The sequence below is a fragment of the Marmota monax genome, unplaced genomic scaffold (assembly GCF_021218885.2).
Source record: "Marmota monax isolate L192 unplaced genomic scaffold, Marmota_monax_Labrador192_F-V1.1 WCK01_AAM20220418_F8-fsc00082, whole genome shotgun sequence".
NCBI lineage: Eukaryota > Metazoa > Chordata > Mammalia > Rodentia > Sciuridae > Marmota > Marmota monax.
In genome coordinates this window covers 1,272,332-1,290,012 of record NW_026695207.1, presented here as the reverse complement: position 1 = coordinate 1,290,012, position 17,681 = coordinate 1,272,332, and the positions used below count along the sequence as shown (strand labels likewise).

Here is a 17,681-nt window from a genome sequence, read left to right as displayed (position 1 = left end):
AGGGCCAGCACATGCACAAGAGGGTTTTGCTTTTTTTAAAAATTGTGTCTTATGTTTTGTTTCTGTTTTATTCTATTTCAGTTTTAGATTTTTGTGTTTGATTTTGGCTTACATCTGGCACAGAGGGGGATTTGACCCCAACCTTCATCAAGAGTAATGAAGTGAAAAGGACCAAAGTCAATGACAGCCCCAAAGGAACCACGAGATGCCCCTGTGAACCCTTCCTGGGTTCCTCCTGTATGGACTGTTCTGTACTCTCACTCACATGCACCACAGACTGGAGAAAGATGCTCAGACACCCTGAGTAAGTAGCTCACATCACACACCAGGGCTAGTACCCATCCAGGATCTACCTGAAGCCAAAACTTATTATATTTCCATATGCAGAAAAGTTTTGCAAACACATTCAAACAGGTGAATGGTTATTTTCTCATGATTTATTAATTCATGGAATTATGCCCATAAAAATGTTAGGAGAGGCTCGGGTGCTGCTGCTTAGGATAACTCAGGTGTAGGATTCTGGTGCCATGAAGAGTGGCAGCCTAGCTTTCCCATGGAGATGTTGACAGAGCTATAACAAATGCAGGAAGCCTGGGGAGTAGATATTAAACCACGAAACCCTTTCACTGTGAGCTCATTGGTTGTTTCTCAACTGAAATAAAACAGGTAGTCACACCAGTTTTCAAACTTTATTCAACCAATAGTTTAGACCTCAGATTGCCACTAAGGGATCAGGAACACACCGTCTTCAAAAACCCAGCAGAAAGAGGAACCCAGGCCTGTTGGCGGGCTAAGGCACCACTAAGGAAAGCTAGGAGCCCCTAGGAAGGGACCCCTCCTATGGGATATTTGAGTACACCTTCTTGCTCTAGCAGCTTATCCCACATTTTAACAAGAATGTGATTTCATTAAAATATGACAGAGAAGAAGAAAGGATTCCACCCACACCCAGGGGTGCAGTGGGAGGCTGGGCAGTGCAGGAGGTGGTTGCCATCCGTGGTGGCTTCCCTCCTTGATGGCCCTGTGTTGTCTTTGCTTTTATCACCCACAGGGATCAAAGTATACACTGGTATCACTGCCAGAGGGGTTTACCCTGGAAACTGAGGAGGCTTAAACTTCTTTACTTCCTGAGACTTTTTAAAGTTTTGTAACTGACCTCAGGGACTTTGCGTTTATGATTTGATACTCTACACTTTAGCAAGACCCCTCAGGCCCCCACACCTGCCTGGCCCTCCTCACTCCAGGCCTGGGAGGGCCATGCCCCAGGCTTCTCGGTTCTCATTTGAGCTCTCGCGCTCCTTCCTGTCCCGTGACAGAGGCGATGCCTCCCTTGGCAACTCTTGGTGCCAAGGCATCGATTGGAGACTGCCTAGTTACTATGATGACACCCTTGAGGTTCAGATGCCAGCTGCTGGGGGTAGAAAGTTATGGGTGAAGCTGAGAATCATAATCAGGTGGCTGGTACTCAGGACCTTGGTTCTGATTACTTGAAGAAACTTTCCCACAATAAATCCTTTTGGTGTTTATGTCTGTATAATAAACGTGCTGGGCTTCTTGTGGGTCCCTGCTTCCCTACAGGGTTGTCGGTGAACCACTGGGTCCTGGCTTTTTCTCTGTTTGTGTGTCTGTTTGTCTCTTCTCCATCCCCTCAGCCCCAGGTCCGGGAACCTGAACAGCCAGGCAGGTCGCCACACTTTTCCCATTTTTTTAAACAATCTTGATGTGCACACCTATCTCGGCACCTCTTTTTCCTCATTATGGCCGGGTCCTAGGATGTCTTCATAGTCACCACTTAATGGCTTTGGAGTAACCTACTGAATGAACAAGCCATTGAGCATGTGTGACCTGATGTGACGATCAGTTCCCCTACTGTTGAAAACTGAGGGTTAGGACACTAGTCAGGACTCAGATACAGCTGTTAGGGTCTAGATGTGAGGTGTCCCCAAAAGCTCCTGTGTGAGACAAAGCAAGCAAGTTCAGAGGTGAGATGGTTGGCAAGAGTCTTAATATAATCAGATACCAATCCTCCGAGAGGGACTAACTGGGTGGTGACCTAGGCAGGTGGGATGTGGCTGCAGGAGGCGGGTCCCTGGGTGTGTGACTCTGGGGTACACATTCTGTCCTTGTAGAGCAGACTGCTGTGCTTCCCGGTGCCATGTTCCCAGCTGCTTTCCTCCTCCACAGTTTTCCTCAGTGCTGTCCTGTCTCACCTCAGGCCCCGAGGAATGGAGTCGGCTGTCTATGGTCTAAGGCCTCTGAAACTGTGAGCCCCCAGATAACATGTTTCTCCTCAAATTGTTCTAGTCAGGTCTTTAGGACTCAACAGGGGAAAAAACTGACTAAAACAGCTTAAGAAATCAGTGGACGGGACTGCAAGTGAGGACAGGAGGTCTCGGAGTGGCCCATGATCAGGCTTCCGTGATGAACCCATTTTGGAATAAGGTGGAAGGGAATTTGACTCACTTCCTTGAGAGATACTCAGGGAATTTTGTTTATGACAGATTTTTTTTTTTTTTATTAGACGCTGAGCCCCGTGAGGGGAGGGTCAGGGTTGACTCATCTGTCCTTACATCCAGGACTGATGACTGATGTGGCCAAGTTCAACAAATACAGTACAAATACACTACAAATGAATCCACCAAAGAAAACGCAGTTTTTAGAGGCTAAATCAGAGTCAGACAAAAACTCCAGACATGCAGAATTAGGAAATCACAAACTCATCTAGAAGGGAGAACATTTCATCTGTATGGAGTACACGTCCCAACTCCCTGGTTTGTGTCTGTGGGACTCAGCACTGAGGGGCTGCAGTGCTCTCTCGGGGGCCGTGTGGAGAACCTGCAATCCCTCAGTACACACTGCATGTTTTCCCCACTGGGCAGACTGTGCCTTGTGAGAATATTGAATTAATGAAGGTGCTAGCCTATTAACTCTGCCTTTTACAGCTTTGACCTTTAAAGCAGTAAGTGTCCTGCAGTAACCTAATTTCCATACTAATTTCCTTAATGAGGTATTAATTTCTTTATCTAAATGACACTATTACAGGCTAATGGAATTAAAAGTGACCAGACACCAGCTCACCTGCATGGAGTAATGGTATCCTCGTTTCCTGAGGTTTATAAGGCACGATTTGAAAGGTGTGACTCTCCTGGGTCATATGTGGCCTATGATTCTTCCAGGTCCCACCCTTTCTTCTCTCCTCAATTAGTTCATAAAGCAAACCTAAAGCAAAACAGACACCTGGGGCCCAAAGGGTTTAAATCCTTTGGCTGCTATTTATATCCTCATACCTTTCAGTAGAGGCAGTGTTTGTTACTTTTTCCTAAGAATGTTGGTTTTCTCTTCAGTTTAGGAGTAAGATACCAGGGAGGAGAGAGGAAGAGGGTCCATTTGCTCATTCAATGGATATTTATGAACACACCTTCAGCTGGATGCCATGCTGGAGGTCAAGGGACCTGGAGATGGCCTGGGAGCTCATGGCACGAGAGCCGGAGCCCGGTGCACTGGCTTCATTCCCTTGGTGCAGGAGTCCCAGGGCCTGTTCCGTGACTGTAGATTCCTTGCCCAATGTCTCTGATTCAGACTGATCTCCCTTCTATAAAATGTTAATGCTTCAACCTGACAGGCTAATCTTTTCTCACAATTGTGGTGGGTGTCAAATAAAAATACAGAATATTTGAGGGAGCATCCAAAGTGTAAAAAACTATGACACTCAGAAAAATATCAGGGTGCAGAGTAACCTACATAATTCGCCAATTGATTTAATAAATTTAATATCTCATTTTATAAATCAGGAGATACATAATGAAAATTCATCCACTCAAAAGGCATACGACAGTGATCTAATTCAGAAGTCACAGAACTACAGCCCTGGACCACATCTCGCCTGCAGCCTCAAGTTCTGCTGAAACAGAATGTGGGGTGCTGTTCCGTCTGGCTGCCTGGACTGTTCTTGGTGGCAGAGGACTCAGGGAGAGGCTTCAGCACAGATGACCCAAGGAATCTTGGCAGAACATCCTTGATTCTCCCTGACCTGAAACATGAGCCCACGGCAGGAGCGACAAAGCCATCTCCATCCTCCCCCACCTCTGTGCGCAGGGAGGCTGTCAGGAGGTACTCTCTTATGGCCTCCTGTGTTCTGAGGTGGGGGCTTTCTGCCCCCATTTCACCCCCTAGGATTCTGCTGCACACTCCCCTTCTTCTCAGCAGCTGTGCAGTTCCCTGAGCAGCAGACCTATGGCCACAGCCTCCTCTCGCTCCAGTGTCATCCTTTGAGACAAGGCACTTGAGCAGCCACCCTTCTTGCACTTTGCTTGGCTGTCTGTGCAAATCATAAACTCTCTGAACCTCAAAGCACATCACGGATACCCTGCCTGTGGAACTGTCAGCTCTCTCTGAGCCACAGCCTTGCCCAGTCACCAAGACCATGCACCAGGACAGAGTTGAGTTGCTGCTACAGACCTTACACCTGGGAAGCCCAAGATGGTGTTTTCCCCTTTGCAGAGAAAGTTTGCTGAGCCACTAATCCAATCAGTGCACGGTCCTTAAAATGAATTTAGACATCTATGTCAAGAGCCCTCCCATCACTCCTTGGAGCATCCATGGCTTCAACTTGAGGGGCTGCAAACCTCGTATCTCTTGGAAGGCTGCAGAACTTCCCAGGAGGGTTGGAAAGAACAGTGTGATTTCTAGATGTGACCATTAGAGCCCACGCTTCTGTTCACTCTTTGCTTGCTGAAGCAGTGAAAAGGGAACTCGGCCGGCCTCTTTGCTCTAAGCCGCAGGTTGAGACTGCACCTTAGCATTTACTCCAGGAGGGAATTAGGTTAGTGGCTGTTCTAACAGGTGCTCCATTCTGTGCTCCCTCTAGAGACCTCTTCTGTTTCTAAAGACCACATGCTGCTACTGCAGAGCCCTCACCACGCCAGGGTCCAGGATTTGGTCCTTGTAGGGATTCTGACCATGGAAATGTATAAGGGAGCGTTCCCCTGGTAATCAAACTTTGGGGGATAACAGGCACCCTGTTTCCCACCTTACAACGCCCTGCAATCTCGCTTAGCATCTAGTAATACAGCTAATATATGTGCAATGTCTAGCTGGTATAACAATGCCCTAAGAAGCCTCTGTGTTAGAACTTCATCAAGCCTCAACCTTGGTTGCAGGCACATAGCTCCTGGGAATAAAAGAACTTGTTTGCTAGATAACTACAATGTTTCATCAAGCTCTGGTGCTCCTGGATCTGCCTGCCTAACAGACACTGGACTTTTTTGAGAATCGCACAAAGCTCCTGACATTGCATATTGTGAGTGTGAGATGTGACTGCAGAATAAGCAACTTTACTGATACTCTGAACAATAAAGTGGTTATGGTACTAATGACCTAATGTAACCTACTGGTATAAATAAATGTGGCCAACCAGACCAAGAGCCACTCTGCCACCTTCCCTGCTTCTGCACCTTGTCCCTGTGTCTCCCTTTATTATTTCCTTACAGGTCCTCAAGAGGGGTCAACTTCCTGCCCTCCACAGTCATCCTGTTTTCATAGCTGAGCCTTCCAGATGCCAGGTTCCTCAAAAGTTAGCAAATATTAACTCACTTTATGAGACATGCATATTTGTGGTCAATCAGGCCCAGGGTAAAAGGATATGTGTGCGGAGTAAGAGAGCCTCTACACTCCATTCTCAGAGGTAACCACCAATTCCCATGAGCGGGCTTCATCGTGTGTACAAGTTCCCCACACTATTTATTAAGGGTCTGTGCCAAAAGATGCTAGCATTAAAACAAGTATTTCTTGACCCAAATTTTGTAATCAAACTTGACCAAAGTATAATTTCAAAATATTGTCCCTTTAAAGTCACTTTCCTAGGGGAAGCCACCACACTGATGTTTGAGTCACAAGGCGTGCAAACTGTAGACAGGGCAGGCAGGTCTCTTGTCAGCTCCCCCTGAGGAAGCACGGTCTCCCCACAAGGAGATGGAGACCCACCTCAGGACGCTTTAGGAAAACAAGGCAGGAAACCCACTTTTTATTTGTTTGATCTGCCTGAGGCCAGAATAAAGAAGCAACTAATGGGTTGGAGGAGGCTGTATTTGAGGGGCAGGAAGGGAGGCCAGGGCACTATGAGAGAGGAAAAGGATCACTCCATGCTGTATGCATGTATGGGTAGGCCACAGTGATGCCTACCACACTGTGTAATTCACAGGCACCAATTTTATTTTATTTTATTTTATTTTTTTTCTTTTTTTTTTAAATTTTTTATTGTTGGCTGTTCAAAACATTACATAGTTCTTGATATATCATATTTCACAATTTGATTCAAGTGGGTTATGAGCTCCCATTTTTACCCCATATACAGATTGCAGAATCACATCAGTTACACATCCATTGATTTACATATTGCCATACTAGTGTCTGTTGTATTCTGCTGCCTTTCCTATCCTCTACTATCCCCCCTCCCCTCCCCTCCCCTCCCCTCTTCTCTCTCTGCTCCCTCTACTGACATTCGTTTGTCCCCCTTATATTATTTTCCCCTTCCCCTCACTTCCTCTTGTATGTACTTTTGTATAACTCTGAGGGTCTCCTTCCATTTCCATGCATTTTCCCTTCTCTCTCCCTTTCCCTCCCACCTCTCATCCCTGTTTAATGTTAATCTTCTTCTCATGCTCTTCGACCCTACTCTGTTCTTAGTTACTCTCCTTATATCAAAGAAGACATTTGGCATTTGTTTTTTAGGGATTGGCTAGCTTCACTTAGCATAATCTGCTCTAATGCCATCCATTTCCCTGTAAATTCTATGATTTTGTCATTTTTTAATGCAGAGTAATACTCCATTGTGTATAAATGCCACATTTTTTTTATCCATTCATCCATTGAAGGGCATCTAGGTTGGTTCCACAGTCTAGCTATTGTGAATTGTGCTGCTATGAACATCGATGTAGCAGTGTCCCTGTAGCATGCTCTTTTTAGGTCTTTAGGGAATAGACCGAGAAGGGGAATAGCTGGGTCAAATGGTGGCTCCATTCCCAGCTTTCCAAGAAATCTCCATACTGCTTTCCAAATTGGCTGCACCAATTTGCAGTCCCACCAGCAATGTACAAGTGTACCCTTTTCCCCACATCCTCGCCACCACTTGTTGTTGTTTGACTTCATAATGGCTGCCAATCTAACTGGAGTGAGATGGTATCTTAGGGTGGTTTTGATTTGCATTTCTCTGACTGCTAGAGATGGTGAGCATTTTTTCATGTACTTGTTGATTGATTGTATGTCCTCCTCTGAGAAGTGTCTGTTCAGGTCCTTGGCCCATTTGTTGATTGGGTTGTTTGTTCTCTTATTGTCTAATTTTTTGAGTTCTTTGTATACTCTGGATATTAGGGCTCTATCTGAAGTGGACAGGCACCAATTTTAAAACTGTTATTTTAAAAGAAGAGCTGATGAGAAGGAGTCTCGAGTGGCTGAGTCCTGTCTCGGCTGGTCCTGACCGGCTGACTCAGGGAAGCACACCTGGAGGTGCATTCAGTCCCCTCCTGAGGAGATTCTGACAGATCCCAGCCCTCCTGCACAGTCTGACTGCACCAGGACACAGTGCAAACCACACACACACACACACACACACACACACACACACACACACGGGAGGGACCGGGTCTCACATGGCAGGAGCTGCGTGATCCCAGGCAGGATGCCAGGCCCCAGTCAGCCACCTGCTCATCTGAAAGATGGGGATGATGTGGCCCTTCACGCTCAGGCTCAGTGTAGTGACTAAGGAAAATGGAGATAAAATCCTGCACTGTGTCAGACAGGTTGAACACACCTATGAAATTGTATGAATTGCTACTATTTATAAATGTTTTACTAAATATCACTGAATCCTGTCTTTAGCAGAGAGACATTTGAAAAAAAATTAAAATGTAAATATCAGGCTTTGAAAGATCAAGGGATCCTTTAAAGAATCATATTCATATTTAAGGTTTCTGATTGTTAAGTTATGCTCAATTTCTCTTTTTAAATCCTTCAAAGATACATTTTTAAAATTGATTTTCAAATACTAAAATTACTGATATTTGACTATGAAAAGTATACTTGGCACAGAAATTAGTGTACAATACACACAACCGTAAATCTGTTTCTATTTAGTGTAGTTATTTGGGCAGATTTCCAGAAAACAAAAACTGTCTGTCAAAAAACAAAAACAAAACCAAAAAAAACACAGAGATTTCCCCCGTAATTCATGAAAAGAGATCTGATCATGTAGACGCCAGTGTTTTTAAAAATAACATCTCTCCTCCAGTGACTCTAGCTAGGGAGGCTTTCTTGCCTTTTCACAGGAGGAGGACAGTTAAGAGACACATTCAGAGGAATCCCAAGAGAGGCTTGCTTCGGAACCTTTAGATTTTTTTTTTCTCAAATGGAGCACTGAGATTAAACACAAGCCCACCTATATGGAGGCCACACAATCTGTCAGTTCACAGTGGAGTCCTCAGCTATGCTGCCTTTTCTGAGAGAGTGGACAGGTAGACAGCAGAGAGACTCTGTTCTGGAGAAATGCAGAACTCCCCTCTGCCCAGGAGCCTGCTGAAGACATACAGGTGGCCTCGTTCTCTTTTAAAGAAAAGGGCTGTGGCCCTCCTGGCCTCTAAGCCTGGTGGCCCAGGCCCCTGTGGTCTCAGGGCTGCTGGCAGTGCAGGTGAAGGAGAGATGGATGGCACTGGTCTTTCTTGCTGTCTTCCTCGTGATCTGATGCAGGACTCTCTTCCCCAGTTGCTGGTACAAGGAGCTGAGCTGTTATAAGCCAGACTCCGTGAAGCAAAGCAATGTGGAAAGGGTGAACTGCCTCTTGTTGTGCAAGCCACACATTTCCATTCTGGTACCCAAAGCACCCTCTAGCACAGGTGTGGTCTTCCTGTGTGTTGCCCTTAACATGCTATCCCCCAGAGTCACCAGTAGAACTCAAGAGTTCTCGGAGCTGAACCTGGAAGACTGTTGTCCCACCAGCTGCATTTGGCTGCAACCTGCTTGCCAACTAGATGGCCCTTCCTGTCACCTACAGAATCATCAGCATCTGGGGAGGCAGTTCCTGCCCTAGGGCAGTCCTGCAGGGAGCACTTACCAGAACACATTCCTATGGCCATTGGTTACATGCAGGAATAGGCATGTATAAATGAGAGTTGTTAACAAGTATCAGTACCTTATAATGTTCACAACAGCATCATTATTTGTTAAAAGGATCCTGATAGCATTCTCTAACTGTCTCTAATACCAAAGGAGGCATTATAATATAGATTTAATTTTCCAGAGTCATCTTGAAAGGAATATTATGATCAAACATAAAAACTTCCTTCTATATAAAAATAATCCTTTGCAGAGAGTTTTCAATTTTACACTACATGTATCATCCCATTTGACTCTACAGCAGTTCACATGTGACAAGTGAGAAAACGGAGGTCTAAAGTACTTTAGGCATCAGCATCAAGATATAAAAAGGACAGGTCTGTAATATGCGTGGAAGCCCCTAAAGTCCCCCAGCCACTGCCCTCAGGCACACTATTTAGACAACCTGTAGGTGCTTGTGAATGACAGAGAAAAGAAAACCATTTCTACCCAACCTGAAATCATGCACTACTTTGGGAAATGGAATTGAATATGAGCACTGATCCCTAAGAGACTTTCAGACTGTGATATCCCCAAAGGCAATCTTTGATCAGTGGTCAAAGTACATATGCGACTTTCAACACTAAAGTCCCTGTTAAGTTCATCTTTGGCACATCTCATTACCATTTCCTAACTACCTGGGCCTACCTACTTCCAAAATCAGCTTTAAGACCATAGTGGGCAACAGACACCCACAGGAGAGAATGCAGGCCTGGGGTGCTGGCCAGGAGCAGGGGCACTTGGGCTCCCCTATGCTGCAGGACGTCCTTTCTCTGCCCTGCGCCTGCCTTCATGATGCTGGAGCCTCGGGATTGAGGCAGCACCAAGGAAGCCGCTCCCAGGAGGACATCGAGTGATGTCCTGTGAAGAGGGTGAGGAGCATCGACACTCCCCCTTCTTCTCAGAAGAAGAGCTTTGGCCTGGGAGCACACACATTATATCAGCTTCTGCCCAGGGTGTGTACGTGTATATCCAAATAAAGTAGACCTTATGCCAGAGTAATAGATGAATGCTGGGCCCCCGAATATCAGAGTTATCACTGAGTGCCTCGACCCAATGAATCATTTACTTTTATTCTGGCAACTGCCCATAGACATTGTAATAATTGCGGCTCCTCTTCCACACATAACTGGTGGGTCAGTCTCAGCACAGTTAATCTGTTTGCATGAAAACCCTGCATCCTGGGATGCAGGCTGCACACAGACGTTACCTTCCCGGGGCCATTGGGCCACAGGGAATTTAAAAGCCTTTCTGGCTCCTATGCCCTCTCCCCCAGTGAACCCGTCTTACCCACCAGTCCCCAGGGAGCCCTACCTGCGTGAGCGGTGGAACTGGCACCTCTTCAGGGGGATCTTGACTACATGCTCCTGCAGCCCCACGAACAGGACGCTCTGGCTGTGGAGGATTCGCAGGCTCCGGATGGGCTCCCTGCGCCTCTCCGGGAAGAGCTCGATCTCTTCCAGCAAACAGCTTCCCAAGGACTGATTCAGTGGCGCACGCACTTTTTTAATGGTGCCATAATCTGTGAAGGCAACAGGGTGGGAGGGAAATGGGGTCAGCGGTCTCACAGCTATGTCTGCTGTACTGAGCAGAATACACACAGCATTCGGCCATTATTCTCCATCTAGGAAAGCCATCGGAGCATCTTTCAAAAGTGCAGATACCCAGGTCCCACTGCCGACCCACACAGTCAGCTGCCTGGATGGGTGGCCAGGACACCCGTGCTTTTGAAGGCTCTGCAGTGATGCTGATGAGCAGCCAGGGCTCAGAACTGCTCTTCTACCACTGCCTATCCAGTTGCAAATCCAGGAACGGAGAGAATGGTAAACCTTGCTGTGGCTCACAGTAGCAAGCTTTGTGGAGAACATTAGGAGAAAGAAATCATCACGGGGCCATCTTGGATCCCTAGTGTCAGAAGTGCCAACTTTACTTTGCTGCCCACCAGGGGCAAAATGATTGAGAACTGCCAACATGTAGGAAAAGGAATGAGGCACGTTCCTCCTTCCTGCACAAGGAAGTGCATCCTCGCCTCTCTGCCTTCTCTGCTCTCATTTCCTCCCTCTTCTCTAGTTCTTGTTCTCTGGGTTGCTTTTCTTGACCTCAGATTTCCTAGTTATTTTCTGTCCTCTTGCACATCCATTTCTGACGGATCCCAGCCCTCCTGGCCCCAGATGTTCTGCTCACTAGTGTTTTGTGCACTCTGTATGAGCTTGGCCATTAACACTACCCAGGGTGAGCGCACAGAGCAGGCTGTGAGAGCAGAGGAGGCTCCTTCACTTGCTGGTGAGGGCATCACATGGGCAGCACCTACATCAGGGGGACACAGGCTGCTAGCCCACATGGCTCCCTCTAGTGCCCTGTGCTGTGGCCTCCACTGCTGCCAGCCTGCAAATCCCAGAGATGAAATCCAGACTTCTAGAAGCACCTGCAAGACCTATCACCAAGTACATGAAACAGAACATACAACTGAAGAAAACCCAAGATACTGAGTTTCAAAACACCAAAACTCTTAATTTTTAAACACAAAATGAAGGTAAGAAGTGATTCTAAAACCAGAAATAAAGATCAAGAACCTTGGGCTCAAAAAAGATTTGGGTCAGAAAATACTTTTTTATTTTTCCTGTCTCCACGAAAAGTCCTTAGTGACTGGGTCATTTATATTTAAAGAGAGATGCACATGAGTTGCATGAACGTATACATGAATTAGCCTGGATTTACTTAAAATGTATATCTGAAAATTTTCAAATAAGCATGTATTGATTAATTATGAACGGGCTACAGAGTCATATATATAATTATAATAAGTAATAAGTAATTTTACTTCAAACTAGCTGGTTAAGTATGTTACTTTTGGAAAAGGTAAAGAATATACTGACATATGCTTCATTTGAGGAAGATTAAAAACAGTCCCTGTCCAAGAAAAGACTGTGTTTGTGTGCATGAGATAGAACAGGAGAGTAAGCATTAGGGTGGGGGACAAGGAGGCAGAAGAGAGGCAGCCACGGACTCCGCAGCAGACATTTTAGCACATGCCCTTGGGACCCCACTGGAGGACCCCCATTTGTGACTTTCATGCTGCTTTCTCTCCAGCTTAGCATGGCAGGGTAAGACAGGTGCAAGAACTCCATCCTATTCAACACTTTAACAAGGACATCTTGCTGCTTATTCTTTATTTTATTGATAGATTAGCATTCTGAGAAACCTGCCCAAATGTCAATATCATATGTGCTTTGAATTCTTAAGCAATTGCAGTAAGAACTCAATTTTAAAAGATCTTTGATAATTTGACTTATTAAGTCATCATTGGTTAAAAAACTTGCAGTATGGACTTAGTGCGTCCTGTTTATCTGATTTTGCAGCTAAAGGAAGCTAACAGAATGACATGGCTTAACACTTCTGAGGAAGGTGTGGTCCATCTGCTGGACCATGACCCTCTGCTGTTTCTCCTTTTCTCTGGGCATCTAGTCACCCAACAGCACCCTCTGAGGTCCCCATTCCCTCCTGCAGCATTACAGGACCCTCTTCTGTTTCCCTGAAGCCCTTCCTTCCCTCGCCTACACTTCTCCTGCTTTGTCCCCCATACCCTCTGTCAAAGTCTCCTTCTGCAGTGGTGACCCCCACATGATGGCAACCATCTCCGTCTCCCTGGCCCAGTTCTCTCTGCTAGGTGTTGGCTCTTGTTGAGAGCCACAGCCGAAGGGGCCCCAGCAAACTTCTAGCTGCCGGCTGATGATTGGCTCACAACGGCCCCAGCAACATCTAGCTGATTGGCTCCTCGGCCCCAGCAACATCTAGCTGATTGGCTCCTCTGCGGTGATGCTCATTGGGCTGTTTCCCTGCCTTTTCAGACCACGGAGCTGCTCATTGGGGGACTTTTTTGGCTCCGCCCACGTGACCCAGCCAATCGGCCTCAAGAGCAGGAGGATTGTGGGAGGTGGAGAGAAGCTTGGGGGGGAGAGAGAGGCTTGTGGAAAGCCGGTGGTGACAGTTGAGGCTCTGAGGGTTTTTCCTGAGAGGCTGTTTTGTTTGGCGTGTGTGGTTCTAAAAATAAAGTTAGTTTCTTTTGACAAGTGGCTCCTGATTGTGCCCAGCCAGACTGCGGCAGGCTCTGTCCCTGTAAACCACCCCCTGAGGCCCCTTTACAATGCACCAGTGCCCTTAACACCAACTCCAGGCACTGAGCCTGCTCCTCATCACTCCACTCCTTCCCACTCTGCCATTCCATTGCCTGGATTTGAAACGCCTTTCTCACCCGGATTTCCCTACCACACCAGCTCTACTTCCCTCGCTGGGTCTAGAGTCTATGTTGTACACACACTTGAGGACCCTGTTCTCCAGTCTAGAATCCTCTGCCCAATGCTACAACACAGCAAGTGCTACCCACGGGTCCTGACCTTCTTCACCTCCACCCAGCTCCACCTTCACCTCACCTCCAGGACGTGTGTGCAGCACTAGGAGCTGTGGTCACCCCTAGCCTGTGGTTCCTCCGGCTGAGGTGGCAAATGACAATGTCATTTTCTTTTAGAGGCAGAAAGACAAGCCCAGCCCATAAAAGAAGCAGTGCCCACTGCTGCCCAGCCACAGCCAAACATCTACTTGATATAAGAGGACAGGACAGCGGGCATTTCCTCAAAGGTCTTTGTATTTCATTGCTGTTTTTACCACAGATTTGATTCTCACTGGTTCACTCTGTGTCTATGCATGTGACTCAAGCTCCACAGGGGAGGGTATTACGTCACTTTTGCATGGTGGCTACAGAGATTGGGTACTTTGTTAATATGTGTTGATACAAGATTGGACAAATGAGGGAGGGAAGGGAAAAGAAAGCAGAAAGGGGGAAGGGAAGAAGGAAGAAGAAGCTGGCCTGAACTGAAGGTCGTTATCACCCCCATGCTTGCTAAAATCTGGGTCAAAATGTTCCCATCATGCCCTTTGGCAAGGGTTATATAAGTGAGTGTGAAGGTAAACAAGAAACACGCCTTTACCCAATGTGGATGGGTCTCAACCCAATGTGTCACAAACTAAAGGTGAATGATGAAAATCATTGTAATTGGCTTTCATCTGGTAAATTTACCTTTGAAAAATTGTCATAGAAAATAAAACCATACATATCTATACATCTGAAACTCAAAACTCTAGTCAAAGTCATTTGCAGGGGAAAAAAAAGTATGCAAGAAATAGATAAAGCCTTCTTCATCTTTCTTGACATTCTAAGGTGAGCTTTACGAAAAGGGGGAAAAATGGCACTTCCTGTTAATTGCAGCTCAGCTCCCCAAGGAGAGGGGAAGAAGAGGATGGAGCTCCAGAATAGGAGCTGGCTGTGGAGCCAGAAACAGACACTGTTGGGGCACAACCACTCAGAATATGTGCCTTTTGGTGCAAATGTCACCCTTTAATGTTATGAATACTCATGTGAGCATCATGTATTTGTAGTATATCTCTCAAATTGAAAACCATAGACACCTATTATGTCTCAATCATGGCAGCTACTGAAAGACTCCAAAATGATTGAGCTGATTCAAAATCCAAGAATAACTGTCTTGACATGAAGGTATCAATACATATTATACGAATGGTATATTTGTTTCATCTTAGAAATGAGTAATTAATTTATATCCTAGGTTCCAGATTAAATACATGATGCACACCTACATTTGAATCCTACATAAACCCTGAAAAATATTTTGGTGTTACTATGTGACATTCATTACCACTCCAGGCTTTTGTGAAATTTAATTTAAGTGGGCATTCTGTATTTTTGCTTGTTAAATCTGACATCCCACAATATCATGAAACTAACATTCATGTTAATACTCCCACTTTATAAAGAAATCCATATGGGGCTGGGAATATAGCTCATTAGGTGGACTGCATGCCTCACATGCACAAGGCCTTGGGTTCAGTCCGCAGCACCACAAAAAAAAAAAAAAAAAAAGAAAGAAACAAAGAAAAAAAAAAGAAATCCATATGCAATAGAATAAACTTGAACCCCATCTCTTGCCTTGCACAAAACTCAACTCAGTGTGGATCAAAGACCTAGGCATTAGACCAGAGACAGTGTGCCTACTAGGATAAAATGTAGGCCCAACTCTCCATATGTCAGCTTAGGAAATGACTTCCTCAACAAGACTCCTAAATCACAAGCCATAAAATCAAGAATCAATAAATGGGATGGTATCAAATGAAAAAGCTTCTTCACAGCAAAGGAAACAATCAAGAACATGAAGAGAGAGCCTACAGAATGGGAGAAAATCTTTGCTACCTGCACCTCAGATAGAGCACTAATCTCCAGGATATATAAAAAACTCAAAAAAACTTAACCCCTCCAAAACAATTAACCCAACCAATAAATTGGCTAAGACTCTGAACAGACACTTCCCAGAAGAAGAAATATGAGTAGTCCATAAATACGTGAAAAAAAATTCAACATCTCTATCAATTAGAGAAATGCAAATTAAAACCACACTTAGATTCCAACTCACTACAGTTAGAATGGCAATTATCAAGAATACAAATAAAAATAAATGTTGGTGAGGGTAGGGGAAGAGATTCATTCATACATTGCTGGTGGGACTAAAAGTTGGTGCAACAACTCTGGAAAGCAGTATAGAAATTCCTCAGAAAACTTGGAATGGAACCACCATTTGATCCACTTATCCCACTCCTTGTCATATACCTAAAGGATTTAAATCAGCACATCAATGTTTATAGCAGTTCAGTTCACAATAGCTAAGCTACGGAACAAACCTTGGTGCCTTTCAACAGATGAACAGATAAAGAAAATGCTGTACACATAAATAATGCAATATTACTCATCCATAAAGAAGAACGAAATTATGGCATTTGCCAGTAAATGGACAGAACTGGAGAGTGTCAAGCTAAGTGAAGTAAGACAACCTCAACAAACCAAAGGCTGAATGTTCTCTCTGAAATGTGGATGCTAACACACTATATGGAAATGGGGAGGGAAGAAGAGCAGTTCACTGAATTAGACAAAGGGGAAGGAGGGAAAACTAGGGGGTACAGGAATAGGAAAAGCAGAAGAATGAATCAAACGAAACTTTCCTGTGTTCATATACGAATAAACAGCCAGGGTAACTCCACATCATGTTCAACCACAAGAATAGGATCCTATTTAGAATAAGCTATACTGTATGTAGGTATAATATGTCGAGATACATTGTACTGTCATGCATATCTAAAAAGAACAATCTTTTAGAATGTCCTGCAAAAAAAAAAAAAAAAAGAAATTGGATTTCAGAGAGAGCAGATAGATCTTTCCTAGGGAATATATATTCAGATATGAACTGCCATTTCACTGAAATGATTATCCAGGAGGTAAACGGTGTTAATGATGAATCTCCAACCAAGTATTAACTGAAAACCTGTGGCCGAGGAAGCAGCACAATCTGGAGAAGGGGAAGCTTTACTGAGATTGTTTGCCTTCGCTTTTTATTCTGTGAACTCCTGTAGAAGTCGTAAACTGGAACCTACTGGGGGTAGAGAAGAAGTCAACATTCTGATCCGTTGATCAGCAGAGTGGCCCTCTGCTGCCCGTCTGCAGGACCAGTACATGGCATCTACTTCAGAGGGCATCATGCTGTCGGGGCTGCACTCCCTCCCTAGGAACCACGCCAACACGGGCATCCTGGCACACAAGTGGCCAGCATCCCTGCTCCCCTATACTGTCTGTCTAAAGCAAGACCTGCAAAGACAAACTCCAACAACTGTGCGTGAGGGGCAGCTGTGTGCCCACTTGCAAATGAATGCGTCCAGGAATAAGGAAAAGAGACAACAGCCCAGAGACACAAAGATGGTACAACCCACATCAACAGACCATCCCTCCAACACGCTAGGGGCCTCCTTGCTCTGCTTGCTGGTGGTGAGAGCAGAACTCTTGTCCATACAGATCAGCATTTGTTGCTGTGACCAGTGAGTCATGGAAACCAGGCATAAATATAATGGCAAGCAGGAAATGCATGGGCAAAACCAAATCACCGCAGTGACAGAGACAATCATTTCAACCTCAACAGTCGGAGCCATTAGGAACATGACCAAGGGGAAAAGCCAGAGCTATAAGTGAAAATGAGTTGCAGAAGTAAGGTTTGCACGTTGTCACACAGCAGTGTAAATTCAGTTTCCAACATGACTACTGGGGAAGAAATATTTACACAATACTGAAAAAGACAAGAAGAAATCCCCCCAAAGATTTCCAGCCACAAGAAATGATCCGTGAAACAGTGAGACTTGCTTCTCCAACCTTCACCCACAGGAAAATAGGTTCATATCCTCAGCAAAGGAGTTACCAAGTACACTGTGGGAACTGAAAAGAAAAAGAATGTGTTTTTCAGCAGGAAATAAAAGAAAAATTGGGTTTAAATGAAATGATGTTTTTAGAAAAGAGTGTGGTCATAAAGCTGCCAGGACAGACTCCTAACACATTTCCCGAGACAGAACAACAGGCATGAGGGACTGGGAAGCAGCCCCAATGAGGTCAGCCCCCACAACCTCCCAACACTGCCGTCAGGTGGGAGCCA

At 45.3% G+C, this 17,681-nt stretch overlaps 1 protein-coding gene across 7 annotated transcripts in view; it reads right to left on the bottom strand.

The window, feature by feature from the left end:
* The window catches only part of Sema5a (semaphorin 5A), a 451,060-nt gene that overhangs the window by 85,496 nt on the left and 347,883 nt on the right, over window positions 1-17,681 (bottom strand). For all 7 annotated transcript variants that reach the window (XM_046430338.2, XM_058574513.1, XM_058574512.1 and 4 more), the window contains one exon: window positions 10,459-10,666. In XM_046430338.2, coding sequence (XP_046286294.1) covers window positions 10,459-10,666 — 208 coding nt within the window. The remainder of the gene's footprint in view (window positions 1-10,458; window positions 10,667-17,681) is intronic.